The sequence below is a fragment of the Cololabis saira genome, chromosome 9, assembly GCF_033807715.1.
Source record: "Cololabis saira isolate AMF1-May2022 chromosome 9, fColSai1.1, whole genome shotgun sequence".
In the NCBI taxonomy this organism is placed as follows: domain Eukaryota; kingdom Metazoa; phylum Chordata; class Actinopteri; order Beloniformes; family Belonidae; genus Cololabis; species Cololabis saira.
The window spans coordinates 7752078-7775693 of record NC_084595.1 but is presented as its reverse complement, the minus strand read 5'-3'; the positions used below and the strand labels follow the sequence as shown (position 1 = coordinate 7775693).

Below are 23616 nucleotides of genomic sequence, written 5' to 3'. Positions count from 1 at the left end.
CACCGATGGAGGAAATGACAGGCACCTTGGAGAAGAAAGCGTGTTCTCGCTGCTGAGATATGCTGCACGTGTGCACTCATTATCTACTGTATGACTGCAAACATTCCGCTCTCCTTTATTCAGATTGATTCACTTGCGTTATCTACACTAGCTGTTTGTTGCAATGGAAAGAATCCCTATTCATCATAATATGATTATTCACCGTGGCACATGCGGAGATAAGTGAGATGGATGGGTCTCGTAGATGTAGCGAATCTTGCTCAATGACCTTGTACACACAGGCTGTGCATGCAGCGCTGCCAGCTCTCGGCTGCAGCGCCGTGATTCATGGGCATGGTCTTCCCCCCGGGGGGGCTGTGCGCTCGCTGCTGAAATGTAACGCTAGCTCACATTATTGTTAAAGCAAACATAATTGCATCATGCTGTATAGTTGATCTGAAAGCAGTTTCCCATTCCCTCACGTCATGTAGGTTCATAAGGACTTAAGAGGCAAGCGGTTTCCGCTAGAGGGCTGAGCTTTCGCTTTAACATCATTGGCTTTTGTTAATGTGGTATTACATCAACTAAATGTTCATTGTGTCCCCACCAGCACTTTATATTCACACGTCGTCGCGGCAGGGGGCCGTCCATCGTCCTCCAAATGGGACTCACTTCCTTCTCCGTGCTGCGAATAGACCGCACTGATAACAGGAAATAAGAGTGTGTTGTAATTAGTCTTCTAAATGCCAAGCGTCAAATGCACAGTTTTCAGATGCGGAGGGCGCGGGAAACGTGATGCTTATTTGGTTTTTGAGGCAGCTGCACAGTTGTAGTCTCAAGTTATTAATGATTAGCTGAGTAACGGCTTCTCAACGTGAGTGTGTGCTGAAGATAATATTGTCATTGCAGGGAGGTTGTAATGAAAGGTTTGCTCCATATGGCGCACTTTGATAAAGGGTGAACGCTCCACCGCTGACTGACCCGGGAGTAAGATGAGCTGGAATTCATAAGAGAGAAATGGATAAAGCTGTCGTTTTGGATGCGCTAAATATATATCATCTCTCACATTTACGTGTGATGTTGCTTTGTTGTTAATATCATGGCATCCTGCATATGCAGTGGTGTTTTATTACATTTCATGCAAAAGTAAATGATGCTTTTTTCCTCCGACTGTGTCAGGCTGAAAGCAGGTGAGTGTGAAGTCTGCAGCCGTTCTGAGAACTTCAGATTCAGAGCACAAACCAGGCAGGCTTCCAAAAGACATGGATTCCTGCTGCTTTTTATATTTGTACCGTATGAACGGCATGCTGAGCAAATGCATTTAGAAGTCGTGCAGATTCTTCCATCCAACCATAACATCCTTTTTCATTTTATGCTCCTGCATCCGTCTCTGCACTTCGACTGATGCCATATTGAATTGAAATTCTGAATGGATACCTTTCACTTCTTGGAAAAATCAGCGTTTTGTGTCTGCGCAGGAGACCGGTCAGCGTGACTACGTGCTCGGTTAACGTGCGTGTCTGAGCGGCTCTGTGAAACTCCAAGGTAAACAGGACAGCAGATGGTCACAGATTGTGAGAGAAATTCAAAACATCGAAAGTTTAAAGGACCAAAGAAATTGTTAAAAAGCGTTTTATTACCACATTCCCCATCGTGTGGATACAACTGTAGCAAGGCTAGTGCTACGGGGGTCGACCGACAGGACAGAGGACACAGGGTTTAGTGCAGGAACTCTTTATTTCACCCAGACACGCGTGCACCAGCAGAACCGTCCTTCAGCAGCTCTCCCAGCAGACCTCTTGCTGGTGTGCAGCTGCTCCTTATGAAGGTAGGCAGGGTGGAGAGGCCGATTGGGCACAGGTGTGCCCAATCAGCTGAGTGGCTGCTCCTCCACCCTGCCACGACAACATGTACAAGTTACGACTGTCAGAGGATATTTTGATGCTATAAATCTGTCTAAACTAGCCAGTGACAGCTGATGGGATGGACAGAACAATGTTGCATCATGATTACCATAATTAACTATTCTCTTATGTAATCATGAATGAAAGTAATACAACAGTAAGCTGTGTGTGGCACTTAACCCTTGTGCTGTCTTTGGGTCAAAATTACCCAATTCTTCTATCCTTCTTTCCTCCTGTCATGCTCTCTCTCCTTCCTTTCCTCTTTCCCTTCTTTTTTACCCTCCTTTAATCATTTTTCTTCCTACCTCCTTTTGTCATCCGTTCCTTTATTACCTTCTTTGTTTTTCCTTCTTTCTTTCCTTTTCTCCCTTCTTTCCTTCCTTTCTCCCTTCTTTCCTTTTCTCCCTTCTTTCCTTCCTTTCTCCCTTCTTTCCATCTTTTCTCCCTTCCATCTTTTCTCCCTTCCATCTTTTTCCCCCCCCCCTCCCCCCCCCCCCCCTTCCTTACTCCCTTTCCTACTTCCTTCTTTTCTCCTTTCTCCCTTCCATCTTTTCTCCTGCCTTACTCCCTTTCCTACTTCCTTCCTTCTTTCCTTCTTTTCTCCTTTTTCCTTCCTTCCATCTTTTCTCCCTTCCTTACTTCCTTTCCTACTTCCTTCCTTCTTTCCTTCTTTTCTCCTTTTTCCCTTCCTTCCATCTTTTCTCCCTTCCTTACTCCCTTTCCTACTTCCTTCTTCTTTCCTTCTTTTCTCCTTTTTCCCCTTCCTTCCATCTTTTCTCCCTTCCTTACTTCCTTTCCTACTTCCTTCCTTCTTTCCTTCTTTTCTCCTTTTTCCCTTCCTTCCATCTTTTCTCCCTTCCTTACTCCCTTTCCTACTTCCTTCCTTCTTTTCTCCTTTCTCCCTTCCATCTTTCTCCCTTCCTTACTCCCTTTCCTACTTCCTTCCTTCTTTTCTCTTTTCTCCCCTTCCATCTTTTCTCCCTTCCTTACTTCCTTCCTTCTTTCCTTCTTTTCTCCTTCTTTCCTTCCTTCCTTCTTTTCTCCCTTCACCCTCCCTTGACCCAAAGACAGCACAAGGGTTAAAGGAACTATTCTCCACAGCCCTCGATATTCTAATACCTTGAGTATATTGTTCATATATCTATAATTCTTAAGGAATAACTCTTAAAAGTCTTCTAGCTGTATGGAGTTCTTGGGTTTGTGTACGATTGCACTGGGGTATAAATAGGCCAGTTTCTTTCCCGGAGCTTGGCGTCTGGTGGAATGTGACTTGTTATTTTGACTCCCATATTAACCGATTAAAGAGCCCGCCGGCTGCTTGACACATTTATCTCAGCCGTGCGGCAGCCACATGCCATGTAAGAGTTGCAGTGTGCTGCCCAATTTTCCACACATGAGGTAACTGCAATGGAAGAAATTCTCAGCAAAATCCAGGGCTAAAACATCTGCCGCTTATCGACACAACCATAAGCCTTCCGCTGTAGTTTCAGCTGTGCAGGTAATTTTTCTTTCATTTCCAGGCCAGGCTGGTCTCAAGTTAGACAGGGACATTTTTCATGCTCTAATTTTTTTAATCATATCAACTGTGATTGTACAAAGTCACGATTTATGGTCTTTTACTAGGGTATTAGTGTATACAAAATATTGTGACGGCAGTATCTGCACTGCAGCAAAACCACAACAGAGGTGGATGTTGGAAATACTCCGACGCAGCTGTGATGGAGCAACGTTCATGCCAACCTCAGATAATAGTTAGCTTCCACTTTTAAGATGAGCATTTTCCTCTTTAATGGCCGACTAACTGAGGGAAATAAAACAATTGTACGTGGAGAAGCTTACAGAACTTAAATTCCTATCAAATTAATATGTCACCATATTTAAAGCTTTTTTTAGAAATAGACAAACAAAAATCATTGTAAGCCATTAGGTACTCACAATAAATCAATCAAAGCGTAAGTGAACTTCATAAGGACATATTCTTTTGTCTGCATTTGATTATTAGATATTTGATTATACCACCCGACACCCTGCCTGCACTCAGGATCTGTGAGAAGGAAGTGTGTCGGGCTGTTCGGGAGGCAGAAGGCAGAAGAAACCCACCATCACAGAACTAAATGACTACAGGCCTATCACCCTAACATCTGTGGGCAAACAGGTCGGTGGATGACGAGTCAACACCGGACTGCACCACGTGTGGATGACGGAGTCAACACCGGACTGCACCACGTCCTGCGACACCACCTCCACCCCATATATATCACTTATGTAACACTTCATATACCTTATTTCCGCGACCATATGGCGCGCCGTGTGGAACGGCGCAGCCTCAGTTATGTGTGCCACGTCTTGGGTAGATTGTGGACCCAAACGCAGGAGAGCAGGAGGCGTGAGGCAGGAGGTCGGCAAAAAATAGGATTTATTTAACAAAGGCAAAAACAAAGCGCTGCTTGCAGGATCAAAAACAAACTAAACAGGGATCAAAAAACTTGAGGAGGCAAAAGGTGGCAGGAAACATGGGGAATAAAACAGTACGGTCCGACAGGGAACAAGGGAATGACAAGACCAGATATACTCAGGGGATAACGAGACATGACGAGACACAGGTGCAGACAATCAGGGCAGATGGGACACAGGTGGGGCAAAACAGAAACTTAAAGACTGGGGGGGAAGAGTCAAACCCTGACAATGTGTGCCATTTCTGTATTTAACACACACACACACACACATGGCGCACCGAACGAAAAGGCGCCGTCTACACACACTTATGGCGCACCGCCTTACAACAACCCACACACAAGCATACAAGTGTGCGTATTTAAATAGAGCGGGAGCAAAAGTGAGTTTGATTGTGCTGTATTTAAGTCTTTATTACAAAGTACTAACATTTTGCCCGGCAGGCCGACCTCCCCGCCCGCCGGGCAGGCCGATATCCCCGCCACCGGACAGGCGACCTTTTTCTTGTTCTTTCTCTGACATGACATTGTTTCGGTTGGTTAAATATACCACAGAGTACAGGAATTGAATTTCCTCTGCATCTTTAATTCACAGGTTTTGCCGCATTAGATGTAGTCCTTTGGCCCCGCTGCGTTGGTGACATTAGTTTGTTTAGATCTCTCGATCTGATTATTCCCTTTCTGAGGGACTTGTTCCTAACTCGAGATTCATTAAACTGGAATATTTGCAATAAACGCTATTAACAAGTGGGACAAGGTTGTTACAGGTAGTCCATGATTCTCTCAGGTGGTTATATTTTTGTTCAGTTATTCTGATATTAAGCTTTTTTAGGTGTATCTTAGGGATGGGCGGTATGGACTAAAAAAATTATCACGATCATTTCTGGCATTTATCCGATAATGATAAAAATGACGATAAAAAAAATACCAATTCAACTCCACCTTTGTAACTATAAATCTATCACCACATTCAGTCTTTGGAGCCAAAACACTGCTCTAAAAGATACTAAATACTAAACTACACCAATTAAATTGAATTAATAAAAACCAATTAAATGAGTTACACCTGTACTGCAAAACTGTAATGACTCAGATCCGCCATGTTGTTACACAAACACGGGAATGTATCTTTCTTTCTTTCTTTCTCTTTCTTTCTTTCTTTTCTTTCTTTCTTTCTTTCTTTCTTTCTTTCTTTCTTTCTTTCTTTCTTTCTTTCTTTCTTTCTTTCTTTCTTTCTTCTTTCTTTCTTTCTTTCTTTCTTTCTTTCTTTCTTTCTTTCTTTCTTTCTTTCTTTCTAATATCCTTCCTTCCTTCCTTCCTTCCTTCCTTCCTTCCTTCCTTCCTTCCTTCCTTCCTTCCTTCCTTCCTTCCTTCCTTCCTTCCTTCCTTCCTTCCTTCCTTCCTTCCTTCTTCCTTCCTTCCTTCCTTCCTTCCTTCCTTCCTTCCTTCCTTCCTTCCTTCCTTCACGTACGTTGTGCGTGGATTTAACGCAGAACCATAAATCAGCTTTACACAAAAACGTCATCAACGGGAATTTATCGTTTTTACCGCAAGATGACAAATTCTTACCGTGGGGAATTTTTTTGACGGTTTATCGTGAACGGTAAAATATCACCCATTCCTAGTGTATCTATAAAGTGATGGGGAAGTCTTAAAATACACTATATCAGCTGTGTTAAAGGTATTAGTTCACTCATTAATAACCGTAATGCTTTTTCCCAATGCAGTGAACGGTAATCATGTATTCATAATGCTGGGTGAGTCTTTGCTGGAGGACAAGGAAATCTCTTATATGGAACTAAGTGTGATTGGATTTGATGGAGATGAATAACCCTCTCGGTGTCGTGCAGGTGAGACGGCTGATAGCAGAAGGGGGATGACACAGCTCTTCTGTCAAAACCAGAAGTGTCCTTATTTCTGGAGCTTGTCTTATCTTATCAGCTTCCAAATTGTCAAAGGTACCAGAATATGTTGGCTGAGGTGGAGTTGTTAGCTGCTGCAGGAAGCAGAGAGCTAAATAGAAAAGTCTGGGATGACAGAGATTGCTCAAGGTTAGAAAGTTTAACTCGTCAGAAGATAATGTGCTGCAGTAAACTTGTCAAGAAAGGGGTTCGTTTTCCAATACTGTCTTTAAAGATAAAGGCCTCCCTTTAGTGTAACGTACACGCCGTATAGTATACATTATATATAACGGCCTTCGGTACGCACAGTTTACACACACCGTGTTCAGTTACAAGACCAATTCAGTTCAACATTTAGAGCGCACTGTATTTGTAAGTCTGGCAAAAAGAGAAAAGTGGTGAAGGCCAATTCTCTGGGGGGTTGGGTCAAGTTTCAAGTTCAACTTGCAGATCTGTTTTATCGTTTTGCCCCAAACGAATATCGAGTCAGCGTCAAGTCAATATCAAGATGTAAATGAGAGTGAAGAGGCCTAAAGACACCAAGTTAGTTAACCCTGGTACTGTCTCCGGTCAAAATGACCTAATTCCCTGTTCCTTCCTTCCTTCCTTCCTTCCTTCCTTCCTTCCTTCCTTCCTTCCTTCCTTCCTTCCTTCCTTCCTTCCTTCCTTCCTTCCTTCCTTCCTTCCTTCCGTCCTTATTTCATCCTGCTTTCTCCTTCCTTCTCCCTTCCTTCCTTCCTTCCTTCCTTCCTTGCTTCCTTCCTTCCTTCCTTCCTTCCTTCCTTCCTTCTTTTTTCCCTTCCTTCCTTCCTTCCTTTTTTCCCTTCCTTCCTTCTTTCCTCCGACTCTCTCCTTCCTTCTTCCCTTCCTCTTTCTCCCTTCCTTCCTTCCTTCCTTCCTTCCTTCCTTCCTTCCTTCCTTCCTCCTGCTTTCTCCTTCCTTCTTCCTTCCTTCCTTCCTTCCTTCCTTCTTTTTCCCTTCCTTCCTTCTTTTTTCCCTTCCTTCCTTCTTTCCTCCGACTCTCTCCTTCCTTCCTTCCTTCCTTCCTCCTACTATCTCCTTCCTTCCTTCCTTCCTTCCTTCCTTCCTTCCTTCCTTCCTTCCTTCCTTCCTTCCTCCCTCCTATTCTCTCCTTCCTTCTTCCCTTCCTCTTTCCTTCCTTCCTTCCTTCCTCCCTTCTTTCCTCCGACTCTCTCCTTCCTTCTCCCCTTCCTTCTTTCCTCCTACTATCTCCTTCATTCCTTCCTTCCTCCCTTCCTTCCTTCTTTTTTCCCTTCCTTCCTTCTTTCCTCCGACTCTCTCCTTCCTTCTTCCCTCCTTCCTTCCTTCCTTCCTTCCTTCCTTCCTTCCTTCCTTCCTTCCTTCTTTTTTCCCTTCCTTCCTTCTTTCCTCCTGCTCTCTCCTTCCTTCTTCCCTTCCTCTTTTCTCCCTTCCTTCCTTCCTTCCTTCCTTCCTTCCTTCCTTCCTTCTTTTTTCCCTTCCTTCCTTCTTTCCTCCTGCTCTCTCCTTCCTTCTTCCCTTCCTCTTTTCTCCCTTCCTTCCTTCCTTCCTTCCTTCCTTCCTTCCTTCCTTCCTTCCTTCCTTCCTTCCTTCCTTCCTTCCTTCCTTCCTTCCTTCCTTCCTTCCTTCCTTCCTTCTTTTTTCCCTTCCTTCCTTTTTTCCCTTCCTTCCTTCTTTCCTCCGACTCTCTCCTTCCTTCTTCCCTTCCTCTTTTCTCCCTTCCTTCCTTCTTTTTTCCCTTCCTTCCTTCTTTTTTCCCTTCCTTCCTTCTTTCCTCCGACTCTCTCCTTCCTTCCTTCCTTCCTTCCTTCCTTCCTTCCTTCCTTCCTTCCTTCCTTCCTTCTTTTTTCCCTTCCTTCCTTCTTTTTTCCCTTCCTTCCTTCTTTCCTCCGACTCTCTCCTTCCTTCCTTCCTTCCTTCCTTCCGTCCTTCCTCCTACTATCTCCTTCCTTCCTTCCTTCCTTCGTCCCTTCCTCTTTCTTTCCTTCCTTCCTTCCTTCCTTCTTTTTTCCCTTCCTTCCTTCCTTCCTTCCTTCCTTCCTTCCTTCTTCCTTCCTTCCTTCCTTCCTTCCTTCCTTCCTTCCTTCTTCCTTCCTTCCTTCTCTCCTTCCTTCTTCCCTTCCTCTTTCCTCCCTTCCTTATTTTCTCCCTTCCTTCCATCCTTCTTTTCTCCCTTCCTTCCTTCTTTCCTCCTTTCTTCTCTTCCTCCTTCCTTGACCCGAAGACAGCACAAGGGTAAGTTAAGTTGTGTTCTTTGAACATTGTAGGGGGTTGAGTTTGCCACCTTAATGGGTCTGATTCTTCTACAAAGAAAAAAAAGAAGTGCCAAAGTTGTATTCCTGTGAATGAACGATGCAGGTTTTCCAAATGTATCCTGGTCTGAACTGTTCAGCTCCAGCACCGTCCACCACCTACACCTGGTTCCACCGGAGAGTATTTTTGGTAGGTGTGGGCGTCAGGATTGGGTGAAAAAGGAGCATCTGCTGAAGGCTTCCCAAGTCTATTCCTGTTCAAATTTCTAAAAACAAACTGACATAAAACTGTTCTTCCATCATTTGCAGGGGCGTTGGTCGGCATTAAAGTCTACCTCAGTGCCCAAGTGCTCTCACCCTTCATTATACAGGCCAACATGTATGAAACGTCCATAGAAAATGCTTCACGTATGTCTCGTGCTGTTTTTACATCCAAATAAAATAATTGGCCACGAAAAAAGTAGTATTCATTATAGTATATTATAGTATTCATATAATCTCACAGTAATTTGAAAACGCTTGTTTATGGTAATTGGCTTGAGCAGAGGTGGGTAGTAATGAGTTACATTTACTCCGTTACATTTACTTTTAGGTTTTGTACTTTTAGGAGTAGTTTTGAATCACTATACTTTTTACTTTTACTTGAGTAGATTTGTGAAGAAGAAACTGTTCCTCTTACTCCGCTACATTAGGCTACGTTGAGCTGTTACTTTTCTTTTATCCCTTTTATCTGCGTACGCGTCAATCTCATGACATCACTAGGTGATTCTTTGGGGAAAATGTTTGTTTTTGCATGTTTTGTCACATTTACACAGACTCAAACACACACAGAGTTTCTATGAGTTCATGTTTGTTCTAGTTCTGCCTGGTTAAAAAAGAAAAGTACAAAGGCTTGAAATTTTGTGCTACTTGTGCTTAATTTATTTTTTTATTCTGGTTATTTTATTTATTTTATTATTTATTTAAGTACTTGAATTTACTTTAAGCTTATTTTAATTTAAACTATATTTTATTTTTTATTAATTTTAATTTATTTTATTATTTTATTGATTTAATTTGCCTTAGGATTATTATTTTGTACTTTTGTCTGTTTGAATGGTTGTGTTAAAAAAATAAATCATACGTTACTCAACAGTTACTCAGTACTTGAGTAGTTTTTTCACCAAGTACTTTTTTACTTTTACTCAAGTAATTATTTGGATGATTACTTTTTACTTCTACTTGAGTCATATTATTCTGAAGTAACAGTACTTTTACTTGAGTAACATTTTTGGCTCCTCTACCCACCTATGGGCTTGAGTTTGTAAAAACCCTCAACACCAAATGTCTTAACAGCAGTTCCTGAGCGGTGACGACAGAGATGGTTGATTTGGATGTTTTAGAATTGCATCTTTTTGACCTGTGGTCATCAATGAAGACACAAACTGAGTGAAAAGTCATTTCTATAACATTTGATGATGTTGGAGAGAAGACAGAAAGAACCATCAACCTCCCAGAGTAGCGACCGCACTACGTTTACCACTCTTTTTCTGACATTATTAAGGGGTTTACTCTAAGTGGTACTTGGTCTTTTACTGAAGTCAACTCTATAAAGCTCACTTTAGATCTATTTGTGGTGAAGCATCTGTCTCCTACTTCATGTCATTAGAGGTCATTTTGCTCTTAGAGCAAAAATGTGTTTCACTATTTCAAATACATGGAGGGTTAATGGAGAAGAAGACAGGTGGGTGGGGAAAGGAGAGAAAAGGGTTGTGGGAGTATTCAGAAGAGATGCATTTATTGCATTATGATTGTAACCTATTTCATGAAAACACCTGGTTGGTTTTCTTTGAAGATAATTTCTTGGCGTGATGAAATTATATAAATCACTGCTGGTGTTCAACACGCTGTTCTGTGTCATGTTGTGCTCGGCTATGGTTTTAAATAGTTTAGGAAAGGGTTTGGACGGCACTGATGGAAAATAAAACCACCATGAAACACACACATCGACTATGAGCAATTACGCTGAATAGCGTCGCGCTGCTAACGGGAGAGAAGCATCGCCCGTCAGACTTGTTTAACCCTGGTACTGTCTTTGGGTCAAGGATGGAGGAAAGGAAGAAGGGAGTAAGGAAGGAAGGAAGAAAGGAAAGAAGGAAGGAAGGAAGGAAGGAAGGGAGAAAAGAAGGAAGGAAAGAGGAAGGGAGAAGGAAGGAGAGAGCAGGAGGAAAGAAGGAAGGAAGGAAGTAAAGAAGGAAGGGAGAAGGAAGGAGGGAGCAGGAGGAAAGAAGGAAGGAAGGGAAAAAAGAAGGAAGGGAGGAAGGAAGGAAGGAAGGAAGGAAAGGAGTAAAGAAAGAAGGAAGGAAGGAGAAGGAAGGAGAGAGCAGGAGGAAAGAAGGAAGGGAGAAGGATGGAGGGAGCAGGAGGAAAGAAGGAAGGAAGGGAAAAAAGAAGGAAGGAAGGAAGGGAGTAAAGAAGGAAGGAAGGAAGGAAGTAAAGAAGGAGAGAGCAGGAGGAAAGAAGGAAGGAAGGAAGGGTGTAAAGAAGGAAGGAAGGAAGTGAGAAGGAAGGAGAGAGCAGGAGGAAAGAAGGAAGGAAGGGAGTAAAGAAGGAAGGAAGGAAGGAAGGAAGGAAGGAAGGAAGGAAGGAAGGAAGGAAGGAAGGAAGGAAGGAAGGAAGGAAGGAAGGAAGGAAGGGAGGGAAAAAAGAAGAAAGGAAGGAAGGGAGAAGGAAGGAAGGAGAGCAGGAGGAAGGAAGGAAGGGAAAAAGGAAGGAAGGAAGGAAGGAAGGAAGGAAGGAAGGAAGGAAGGAAAGAGCAAGAGGAAAGAAGGAAGGAAGGAAGGAAGGAAGGAAGGAAGGAAGGAAGGAAGGAAGGAAGGAAGGAAGGAAGAGAGTAAAGAAGGCAGGAAGGGAGAAGGAAGGAAAGAGCAGGAGGAAAGAAGGAAGGAAGGGAAAAAAGAAGGAAGGACGGAAGGAAGGAATGGAGAAAAGAGGAAGGGAATAAGGAAGGAGAGAGCAGGAGGAAAGAAGGATAAGATAATTAGGTCATTTTGACCAAAGACAGTACAAGGGTTTAAAAAAACCTGATTCTGCTGAAAGTTTTATTCTAACCTTTTCCACAACTTGACAGTTTCCTGAGTTCATAATGAAATTTTAATTACATGTTTTGTTCTGAACAGCGACTGGTGTTAGAAGCTGGAACACCCGCCTCGTCCTGCATTAACTACAACTTAACGCAGCGAGCTTTCCACAAGAAGGCTCTGTGATGAACCTGAACCGCTCACTAAATAAGTATTTTTAGATGAAAGCTAAATGAATGTGTTTGAGTTGGCTGTTACTTCTACACCCTCTTTTCTGTCACATGTCCCCTCAAAGGAGAGCGTGAAGTCAGAGTGTGCTGCATTTTAGTAGAATAAGTATCTTCCTTCTATTCTTATTTGTAACACAATGTGGTTCAGAAATGAATGTCATTTCCGCTACAATATGATTCACAGCTATGAATGAATGTAGAAAGGAGATTTAATTATATTGAAACAGACTTCTTTGATAGCAACGCTGGACATGTGAGAAAAGCAACGGTGTTTTCTGTGATAACATATCAGCAGGGTTTCAGGGCTGGTTTGGATTTGATTTGCTTCTCAGAAGATTTTTCATTGCAAGGTACAGTACCTTCAGTAAACCGTAAAAATGGTTCTTTTTATTCTTCTTTATCATTATTCCTGCCTTATTATTCTCTCCTTTTGATAGAGATAGCACTCTCAGGGAGTTATCGGCGCGGCGCGCTGCCAGCTGTATTTCCTAAGACCAGACGGGGCTTTCACCTTGTTTTATTTAGCCTGTCAGTTGAAGTCAGTAAAATCTCTCCTAGTCTGTATTTGTAACCCTGAAAAACCAGCTATATTATTCCAGCTTCCTTTTTAACCCTTGTGCTGTCTCCGGGTCAAGGAAGGAAGGAAGGAAGGAAGGAAGGAAGGAAGGAAGGAAGGAAGGAAGGAAGGAAGGAAGGAAGGAAGGAAGGAAGGAAGGAAGGAAGGAAGGAAGGAAGGAAGGAAGGAAGGAAGGAAGGAAGGAAGGAAGGAAGGAAGGAAGGAAGGAAGGGAGGGAGGGAGGGAGGGAGGGAGGGAGGGAGGGAGGGAGGGAGGGAGGGAGGAAGGAAGGAAGGAAGGAAGGAAGAAAAGAAGGACAGAAAGAAGGAAGGGAGAAAACAAGGAAAGAAGGAAGGAAGGGAGAAAAGAGGAAGGGAAGAAGAAAGGAGAGAGGAGGAGAGAAGGAAGGAAGGGAAAAAAGAAGGAAGGAAGGAAGGAAAGAAGGAAGGAAGGGAGAAAAGAGCAAGGGAAGAAGGAAGGAAAGAGCAGGAGGAAACAAGGAAGGAAGGGCAAAAAGAAGGAAGGAAGGAAGGAAGGAAGGAAGGAAGGAAGGAAGGAAGGAAGGAAGGAGAGAGCAGGAGGAAGGGAAGAAGGAAGGAAGGAAGGAAGGGAGAAAATAAGGAAGGGAGGATGGGAGAAAAGGAAGGGAGAAAAGGAGGAAGGAAGGAAGGAAACAAGGAAAGAAGGAAGGAAACAAGGAAAGAAGGAAGGAAGGGAGAAAAGAGCAAGGGAAGAAGGAAGGGAGGAAGGGAGAAGGAAAGAGAGAGCAGGAGGAAAGAAGGAACAGGAGAATTAGGTACTTTTGACCCAAAGACAGTACAAGGGTTAAGTAAAAAAAAACACATATCATGAAGCACAATCCTGTTGTTTTGTGTTGGGGCCTCGTCCTTCTAGTCAGACGCGTAAATACACAGATTAAATACACAGATTAAGTGCAGACACAAATGAGTTTCTTTCAAAATATAGGTGATATTTTCTGTACAAGATCCATCCATGTATTTGCTTCTTGTTTGCGTATTTTTGAAAGCTCTGTAATCGTGTCTTCAGCAGAACCGTCCTCACTTCTGCTGCCATGTGTGTTTTACCTGCAGGTATTTGAGCCACTAATGATGGAAGTTTTGCTCTGGGTTGCTATGAAGCCTTTGCACATTTCCCACTAATGACTTGTTGGGTCAGTAGCGCATACTTATGAAAAAAAATAAAAATACTGCCTATAAGGACATCAATGATGACATCTAGTAATACAACAAAAATGTTGATTTACCAGTGTTGACGGAGCATATTTAGCAATTGTTTAGCAATTTTCACTTTCAAATCTCAAAGTCAAGTCAATGCACAAAACCTTAATTCAGTCACACCTGACCTGGCACATTTCTTTATGAAATAAACTTGCAATGAAAGTACATAGTCTGTTTTCTCCTTTTTTGAATAAATAATATTATGAATAATGAATACGTTTTGCCTGGAAGACACTAGGCCCTTTTTGACCTGATGTGTTTCGCCTCATCATTTAAGTGTCCTGGGAGGGAAGTTGTGACAATTTGACATTTTGTTTTCAGATGTCGGGGGATTTAAAATACATTATTTGTTGCTCCGGGGAAAATTCATTTTGTAAAAGCTGCACATCATGAAAAGGGGATGAAGTAAGGCCCTGGAAGTTGTTTTGAATACAGAATAGACACAGATTTGACAGACTGTAGTGTGGTAGAAAAATCCCATGCAAATGTGGAGGTAGTGAAACTTCTGCACTCATCTATATGCACTGGCATCACTCTCAGGGTTTTGACTTATTAACCAGAATATTTATGATACACATGGGTGTTTTTCTGCACATCCACACTCACAGCTTTCAGTTAACATTAACATATAGTTTCATTATCCGTGCGGCTAATATTGACCGAAACTTCTGCAATGTTAATAATCCAAATCTCTACTGAGCAAGTGGAAAATTTGCATTAATTCATTATTTGCCCAGCTGAAGAATGCTCACCTTCTTCTCTTTTATTCACATTCTGGACCTGTGCAACAAAGCCTCAGCTTACCTAACTCAGAAAGTCTGCTCTTATAACACACACACACACACACACACACACACACACACACACACACACACACACACACACACACACACACACACACACACACACACACACACACACACACACACACACACACACACACACACATAGCCATATAGACATATACACGCACACACACACACATACACAGCCACACAAACATATACATACACACACATACACACACACATAGCCACACAAATGTGTACATACACACGCACGTATACACACATACACACACACACACACACACACACACACAGACATATAGACATATACACACGCACACACATTCACGCACACATACACATATATATACACTACCGTTCAAAAGTTTGGGGTCACCCAAACAATTTTGTGTTTTCTATGAAAAGTCACACTTATTCACCACCATACGTTGTGAAATGAATACAAAATAGAGTCAAGACATTGACAAGGTTAGAAATAAGGATTTGTATTTGAAATAAGATTTTTTTTACATCAAACTTTGCTTTCGTCAAAGAATCCTCCATTTGCAGCAATTACAGCATTGCAGACCTTTGGCATTCTAGCTGTTAATTTGTTGAGGTAATCTGGAGAAATTGCACCCCACGCTTCCAGAAGAAGCTCCCACAAGTTGGATTGGTTGGATGGGCACTTCTTGCGTACCATACGGTCAAGCTGCTCCCACAACAACTCAATGGGGTTCAGATCTGGTGACTGCGCTGGCCACTCCATTACTGATAGAATACCAGCTGCTGCTTCTGCTCTAAATAGTTCTTGCACAATTTGGAGGTGTGTTTAGGGTCATTGTCCTGTTGTAGGATGAAATTGGCTCCAATCAAGCGCTGTCTACTGGGTATGGCATGGCGTTGCAAAATGGAGTGATAGCCTTCCTTATTCAGAATCCCTTTTACCCTGTACAAATCTCCCACCTTACCAGCACCAAAGCAACCCCAGACCATCACATTACCTCCACCGTGCTTAACAGATGGCGTCAGGCATTCTTCCAGCATCTTTTCATTTGTTCTGCGTCTCACAAACGTTCTTCTTTGTGATCCAAACACCTCAAACTTGGATTCATCCGTCCACAACACTTTTTTCCAGTCTACCTCTGTCCAATGTCTGTGTTCTTTTGCCCATCTTAATCTTTTTCTTTTATTGGCCAGTCTCAGATATGGCTTTTTCTTTGCAACTCTGCCCTGAAGCCCAGAATCCCGCAGCCGCCTCTTCAGTGTAGATGTTGACACTGGTGTTTTGCGGGTACTATTTAATGAAGATGCCAGTTGGGGACCTGTGAGGCGTCTGTTTCTCAAACTAGAGACTCTAATGTACTTATCTTCTTGCTCAGTTGTGCAACGCGGCCTCCCACTTCTTTTTCTACTCTGGTTAGAGCTTGTGTGCTGTCCTCTGAAGGGAGTAGTACACGTTGTAGGAAATCTTCAATTTCTTAGCTATTTCGCGCATGGAATAGCCTTCATTTCTAAGAACAAGAATAGACTGTCAAGTTTCAGATGAAAGTTCTCTTTTTCTGGCCATTTTGAGCGTTTAATTGACCCCACAAATGTGATGCTCCAGATTTCAATGTGACCCCAAACTTTTGAACGGTAGTGTATATTCACACATGCACACATACACACACTCAACCACACATATGCATACACACACACACTTAGCCACACATACATATACACGCACACACACACACACACACACACACACACACACACACACAGCCATATAGACATATACACACGCACACATACACATATATATATATATATATTCATGCACACATACACACACTTAGCCACACAAACATATAAATACACACACAACACACGCACGTATACACACACACACAGACATATACATACACGCACTCAGACACACACATACACACACACACACACACACACACATAGACATACACTGGCCTGTTCACCTGCATGCTTGCTCTGTAGTTTTTGGGGTTAGTTAGCGGTAGCTTAGCTTAGCCTAGCCTAGCTTAGCTCAGACTGTGATCAGATCTCGAGATTTGGGTCGATTGCTGCTCGTGTTTTGGTTGGCTCCGTGTCGGTTTTGTGTTTCGTTTGTGGTTTTTGTTGCAGATTTCCAGTGATTGACGTGAGGCCTCCGTGTGTTCCTGCTTCCTGGATTGGTAGTGGATGTCACCCCCCCCCCCCACCCATTAATTATAGTAATAATGCACATATATATGCCTTAGGTTTTTACCGGCATGGTATCAACCATTAATATGTGTGCAGACAAGGTAAAAAAAATAAAAAAGAAAGTCTGCTCTTAACTCTTTTTGTTTTTCTGTTCTACAGGGCTGATCCCATCCTGACCCGGATGAAGGAAGATCACACCCGCATCATCCTTCCCGCCATAGACAACATCAAATACAACACGTTCGAGGTGCAGCAGTACGCCAACGCCGCCCACGGCTACAACTGGGGCCTGTGGTGCATGTACATCATCCCCCCGCAGGAGTGGCTGGACAAGGGCGACGAGACGGCCCCCATCAGGTGAGGCAGCGGCCGCTCAACGCCGTCCATTATAGATGAGGATGTTTGATGAAATATGGAGAGCCTTGGGATATGACTTATTCATGTGTAGGGCCATCAAATCCAGGGGCTCTGTAGTCCAGAGTGCTGCACACAAATAAAGCCCTCCTGTGATCGGGCTGTCTAATTAACATGATAAATATCTTCATTTTGATGCACGATCATGAAACCACTGACATGTAATGTCTTTGGTGTAATTTTGAGAAAATGAGGGGGAATATTTCATTACACTCCCTCTGATTGGGGGTCAGCAAAGGTTTGTATCATATTTTCAAATAACCCAGAAATTTTCTGAAAAATTATATTGAAGTGTATTAAGCTGAAAAGGTGCTTAGAGACAGGGAGGCGCTTGACACTTTGTCCTCAAGTTGCACTCCAACATGCATGATTTATATGTAACCTTAGAGACTGATGTTAAACATAAAATTATTTTGCAAGTTTTGCCATGTATGGTATGTTTACTACCAGGTCCATCTCATTACCGAAGGTCAGTGTGACCTGCTAATCTTCTAATTCTAATTCTAATTTTCCTGCTCTGCTGGACTAACTTTACATAGCCTACGAGAAGGAAAAAAGGAGAATATTTTTCCTCATTTGTTGCATCTGTTCTGCCATTTAGCCCCTGCCTCTTTAAGTTTAGTCTGTTCTGATTATCATCCAAATAAAGGTAAGACGGTCAGCTCTTCTGCTGTGTGGCATGAGTCAGCAAAACATGTGTTGATGAACTGCAGCTGTTAGAAGAGCTGAGGGAAACTGTTTCCACAGACATGACTTTGGTATGGAGTCTGCTGGTACGGCAACATGGACCTGTTAACAGGAATATATTTTTTGTGTACATTCTCCATTTTTTTAGCCTTTATTCAGGCAGTGTAGGGGCTCTGCATAAGATGCTGGGGTTACGTGCGGTTTAAACATGGGTTCAGAGGTCACCGATACTGGCGAGTTAAAATCAACTTTGGCTCAACTCCATAGTTGTTGTTTGGCTCCTGGAATGACAATAAGATTTGAGCCAAGTTTCATTCCCTTTTAGTCAGACTTTCGTAGGGCTGGGCGATATGTCGAGATTTTAATATTTATCGATATATCTTTCAAACGCGATATGGTACGAGACAATATCGTTTATATCGGAAAAAAAAAAAGAAAAAAAAATGATATATATAAATATAAATATATATATATATATATATATATATATATATATATATATATATATATTTTTTTTTTTTTTTTTTTAATGATTTTGATATACCATAGCTTATTTTGTGACTTGAATATTTTATTTGAGATTTGCACAAATGTTTTGTTATTTGCACAACTATCAACCTCAGTGGAAAAGTCTGCTGTTACTGTCTACATTGTATTAATTGCACAGGGTATTTTAATTTAATTGTTATGCAGGAAAGGGATATTTGTTTTATTTTATTCAAGAAGCATTTTTATTCTATATATGCAGGCAGTTTATTTTTATTTCATCTGTTTTATACATCTTGATATTGTGCAGACCTCTGTTAATAAAGGAACCTGTGTGACATTTGGCACGAGGCTTTGTATTAAAACTGACTGTTTTTTTAAGGGTTTGCCTCAGAAAAAATGAAGCTAACAGAGATGCTAACAGAGATGCTATGCTATAATGCTTTGGGGGAAACCCCAATTATGGCACAGAAAAAATATCGATATATATCGAGTATCGCCATTCAGCTAGAAAATATCGAAGGGAAGAAGGAAGGAAGGAAGGAAGGAAGGAAGGAAGGAAGGAAGGAAGGAAGGAAGGAAGGAAGGAAGGAAGGAAGGAAGGAAGGAAGGAAGGAAGGAAGGAAGGAAGGAAGGAAGGAAGGAAGGAAGGAAGGAAGGAAGGGAGAAAAGAGGAAGGGAAGAAAGAAGGAGAGAGCAGGAGGAAAAAAGGAAGGAAGGGAAAAAAGAAGGAAGGAAGGAAGGAATGAAGGAAGGAAGGAAGGGAAGATGGGAGAAAAGGAAGGGAGAAAAGGAGGAAGGAAGGAAACAAGGAAAGAAGGAAGGAAGGGAAAAAAGAAGAAAGGAAGGGAGGAAGGGAGGATGGGAGAAAAGGAAAGGAGGAATGAAGGAAGGAAGGAAGGAAGGAAGGAAGGAAGGAAGGAAGGAAGGAAGGAAAGAGGAAGGGAAGAAGGAAGGGGATAGAGGAAGGAAGGAAGGAAGGAAGGAAGGAAGGAAGGAAGGAAGGAAGGAAGGAAGGAAGGAAGGAAGGAAGGAAGGAAGGAAGGAAGGAAGGAAGGAAGGAAGGAAGGAAGGAAGGAAGGAAGGAAGGAAGGAAGGAAGGAAGGAAGGAAGGAAGGAAGGAAGGAGAGAGAGAGAGAGATATGACTTTTGGTCCATATCGCCCAGCCCTACACTTCCGTTTGATAACACTTTCTGAAACAAAAATGTTCTAGCAGTTCTACTGTGCTCTGAATTATTGGATCTTCTCAAAGATCCATGGAAATCATGCAGAACAGAACAGAGCATCAACTGGAAGCCCTATGAAAGGAATATGATAAAAGATGAGTTTCAGACATTGCACAGCTCTTTCCTTCTCCTTATCGACGCCGCTGCCGATGGACAGCTCGCCTCGCAGGCTCACTGAAGTGTCGCCGCCGTGTTGGATTTCTATTGGAAATCATTGTCCTGCTTGTTTCCTCGAGGTTTCTGCTCATCAACCACAGAAGCTCCGTCACCGCTGAGCTCCGTCTCAAAGCCCTTTCTTCTGGCATGAATAGATTTGAGCACAAAGACAATGACAGGGTGCAGAAACTTATCAGAACTACTGTCTGAGAAGAGACAGACAGTCGCACAAATTATAGAGATTTAAGAGAAAGTTAAGGTCTTATTCAGCACCTGCCAAAATTACAGTGAGTAGGAAGGTAAAGCGGAAATCACCAGTGATGGTTTTTGTTGTAGCTGGATAGAATATAAAATCTGAGATCAAGTGAAAACTATTTTTGAATAGGAACCTCAAATGAGAAACTGACAAAATAAAAAAAAAGAGATCCATACTTAAGTTAGATGCTTACCTGAATATAGTATAAGCTAAATTATTATATGGGTTCTATGAAAATCCAACCATAAACCATGAATACTGTCAATATGATGTGGAGAGTAATTTGTAATAATCCTAGAAGAATCTATTTCAGCAAACACAGAGGTCACTAGGGGTGGGTATTGCCAAGGACCTCACGATACAATACACATCACGATACCTGAGTCACGATACGATACGATACGATATTGCGATATCCAAATTTTGCGATATATAAAGTTTGCTGAAAACTGTAAAAAGCTTTATGGATCTTAAAATCCGAGTTGCACGTTCATCAGATTATAGTGACAATTCATGGTACAAACTGAGTCAAAACAATGTTTTATTATAACTATACAAGCTAAAGTTACAACATATTTGTATATGTTTTTCATATTATTTACATCATATGAAATGAACATTAAATGTAGTATGAGGTTGCTTTAATTATGTGGCAAATGATAATAAACACAAGAAAGATGGTACTAAAACCGAGGACAGGCACAGTGATCAGTCAGTATAGATATAAATCCATAAATAAATAAACCTCTGTCCATTATTTTTCATTTTTTAAGGACAGGCAATTGTGTTATATAAAAAATAAATTATAAAATGAAATAAAACGTGAAATAAAACCTGAGCTCAGTGCAGGGCCCTCCCAGGGTTGGTAGAGAGTGGCAATGCCCAGGACTGTCACTTAGGAGCACTGGGTGATATAATGGGAAAAAAATCGGGGATAAAAAATATTTAAAAAAAAAATCGATATTCAAATTTTGAATATCGATATTGAATCAGCTGGAAAAGTATCGCGATATATTGCCATATCGATATTTTTTCCCACCTCTAGAGGTCACAAGGTCATTTTAATCCGAATGCACATGTCAGTAATTTGGTGATATGTCTGTTTGTTTTTCAATTTGTAAATTCCTTTCTTCAACTTTTCTGCCTCTTTCCCGGCGTAAAATCTAATGATCTGATATTTTTAAATGATAAACATAAAGAAATGAATAAATATTAAGCTTCAACAGAGACTTATGAATTGAGGCCAGATTAGCAGAAGAACGACGATAAAAACGTCACGCAGTAAAAAGCTTTTGATCTTTCATTGAGCTCAAAGCCTCTGACAGTAAAACCCTTAGGTTACTGTTTACTGTTACCATGGAAACTTAAAACAGACTGATACGGCACTTTCAGATTCTGATACTTGTCAAAACGTGACATGTCACTGAAATCTAACTTTTGGAGCCGTCAGGTGCTTTAAACTAAATATTCAAATGTAATGTTAAATAAAAGGTAAATGTTTAACCCTTCTTCTATCCTTCTTTCCTCCTGCTGCTCTCTCCTTCCTTCTTCCCTTCCTCTTTTCCTCCTTTTTCACCCTCCTTTACTCCTTTTTCTTCCTACCTCCCTTCCGTCATCGTTCCTTTATTACATTCTTTGTTTTTCCTTCCTTCTTTCCTTATTTTATCCATTCCTTCCTTCTTCCCTCCCTTCTTTCTTCCCTCCCTTCTTTCTTTCCTCCCTTCTTTCCTTTCTTTCTCCCTTCCTTCCATCTTTTCTCCCTTCTTTCCTTCCATCTTTTCTTCCTTCTTTCCTCCCCTCCATCTTTCCTCCCTTCCTTACTCCCTTTTCTACTTCCTTCCTTCTTTCTTTTCTCATTTCTTCCTTACTTCCTTCTTTCCTCCCTTCCATCTTTACTCCCTTTCCTACTTCCTTCCTTTTTTTCCTTTCGTCCTCCCTTATTTCTTTCCTTTTCTCCCTTCTTTCCTCCCCTCTATCTTTTCTCCCTTCCTTACTCCCTTTCCTACTTCCTTCCTTCATTTTTCCTTTCTTCCTCCCCCTTCTTTCCTTTCTTTCTCCCTTCCTTCCATCTTTTCTCCCTTCCTTACTCCCTTCCTTCTTTTGTCCTTTCCCATGCCACTTCCATGATCATTGCCTGAAAATCAATTGTAATTTCAGAATTAAAGCTGCAAGCAGCGATGAACGGGCCCTCGCACTCACGGCCACCGCCCCCCATAAGTATCAGAAATGACACCACCCACGACTTCCTATGTCAAACCATTGAAAAGTTATAGCAGAAAAAAGGGACAACCAATCAGAAGAAGGGGCGGGGCTAATTCAGGCCAATGAAGGTCAAGGACTCCATACAGAGTCTGATGACACCACCCACGACTCTCCATGTCAAACCATTCAAAAGTTATAGCAGGAAATAGGGACAACCAATCAAAAGAAGGGGCGGGGCTAATTTTCACCAATTATGGTCAAGGACTCAATACCGAGTCCCATGACACCACCCATGACTCTTTATGTCAAACCATTCAAAAGTTATGGCAGAGAAAAGTTTTCCGGGGGGTGCTGTTGAGCCATTTTGCCACGCCCATTAATGCAAACCATGAAATATCAAATTTATCACCAGGCCTGGCTTGCGTGCAAAATTTGGTGACTTTTGGAGAACTATCAAATATGGACCAATCAGATTAAGGGGGCACGCTTTTTGGCGTCTAGCATCGCCACGGTAACACTTTTGAAAGAGAAAAGTAATGCGCGTAGTCGCAAGATGGAGACGCACATTTTAAGGTATAAGTCACCTGGATGCACGTTACGGTTCGGGCCGTATTAATTGCCGAAGGAATGGCATTAATTGCGCCAAAATTACACAATTAATTCAAAATGGCCGACTTCCTGTTCAATTTCGGCCATGGCGCCAAGAGACTTTTCTTTAAGTTGCGACATGATACAGGTGTGTACCGATTTTCGTTCATGTACGTCAAACCGTATTATGGGGCTTGAGGCTCAAAGTTTTTTCCCTCTGAACCAATCAGATGAAGGGTGGGCGCACTTTTTGGTGTCTAGCGTTGCCGCGGTAACGCTTTTAAATGAGAAAAGTAATGTGCGTCGTTGCAGGACAGGGACGCACATATTGATGTAGAAAAAAAAAAATTGCTGACAAAAAAGTGTGGATACTGCGGGAATCGAACTCTGATCTCTGACTCCAAAGACGGGAACACTCTGGCTGAGCTAAGACTCAGCTTGTCATTTCTATTTGACCTACTGACTTATGAGAGACCAACATATCGATATTTAGTAATGTAAGTCTGGAGCTGTTTTTTCTAATTTTTTTAAATATTTGTAAGTTATAAATATTAGTAAAACCCTACTATTTTAATTATTACTTTTTCTGTAACCATTCTGCCAAGGTTGTAACCGGGCTGAGCGGGGAATATTTCTGACGTCACCACATTACAGGGAGCTGATTGGTCGGGGGGCGGGGCCGTCATCACCCTACTCGCCACCGATTGGTCGGGGGGCGGGGCCGTCATCACCCTACTCGCCACTGATTGGTCGGGGGGCGGGGCCGTCATCACCCTACTCGCCACCGATTGGTCGGGGGGCGGGGCCGTCATCACCCTACTCGCCACCGATTGGTCGGGGGGCGGGGCCGGCAGACGTTTGAATCAGGAAGCGGGAGTCAGCGCGAGAGCGACTGGCGGCTCGTGGCGATTTTATTATAAAAAAGGGACAACCAATCAGAAGAAGGGGCGGGGCTAATTCAGGCCAAAGAAGCTCAAGGACTCATTGCAGAGTCCCTTGACACCACCTACGACTTCCTATGTCAAACCATTCCAAAGT

General features: G+C 42.2%; 1 protein-coding gene across 1 annotated transcript in view; it reads left to right on the top strand.

Moving 5' to 3' along the window:
* galnt9 (polypeptide N-acetylgalactosaminyltransferase 9) overlaps positions 1-16923 on the top strand; it is a 73923-nt gene extending 57000 nt beyond the window's left edge. Inside the window, exon 5 of the mRNA XM_061729757.1 lies at positions 16722-16923. Coding sequence (XP_061585741.1) covers positions 16722-16923 — 202 coding nt within the window. The remainder of the gene's footprint in view (positions 1-16721) is intronic.
* Positions 16924-23616: the final 6693 nt, after the last annotated feature.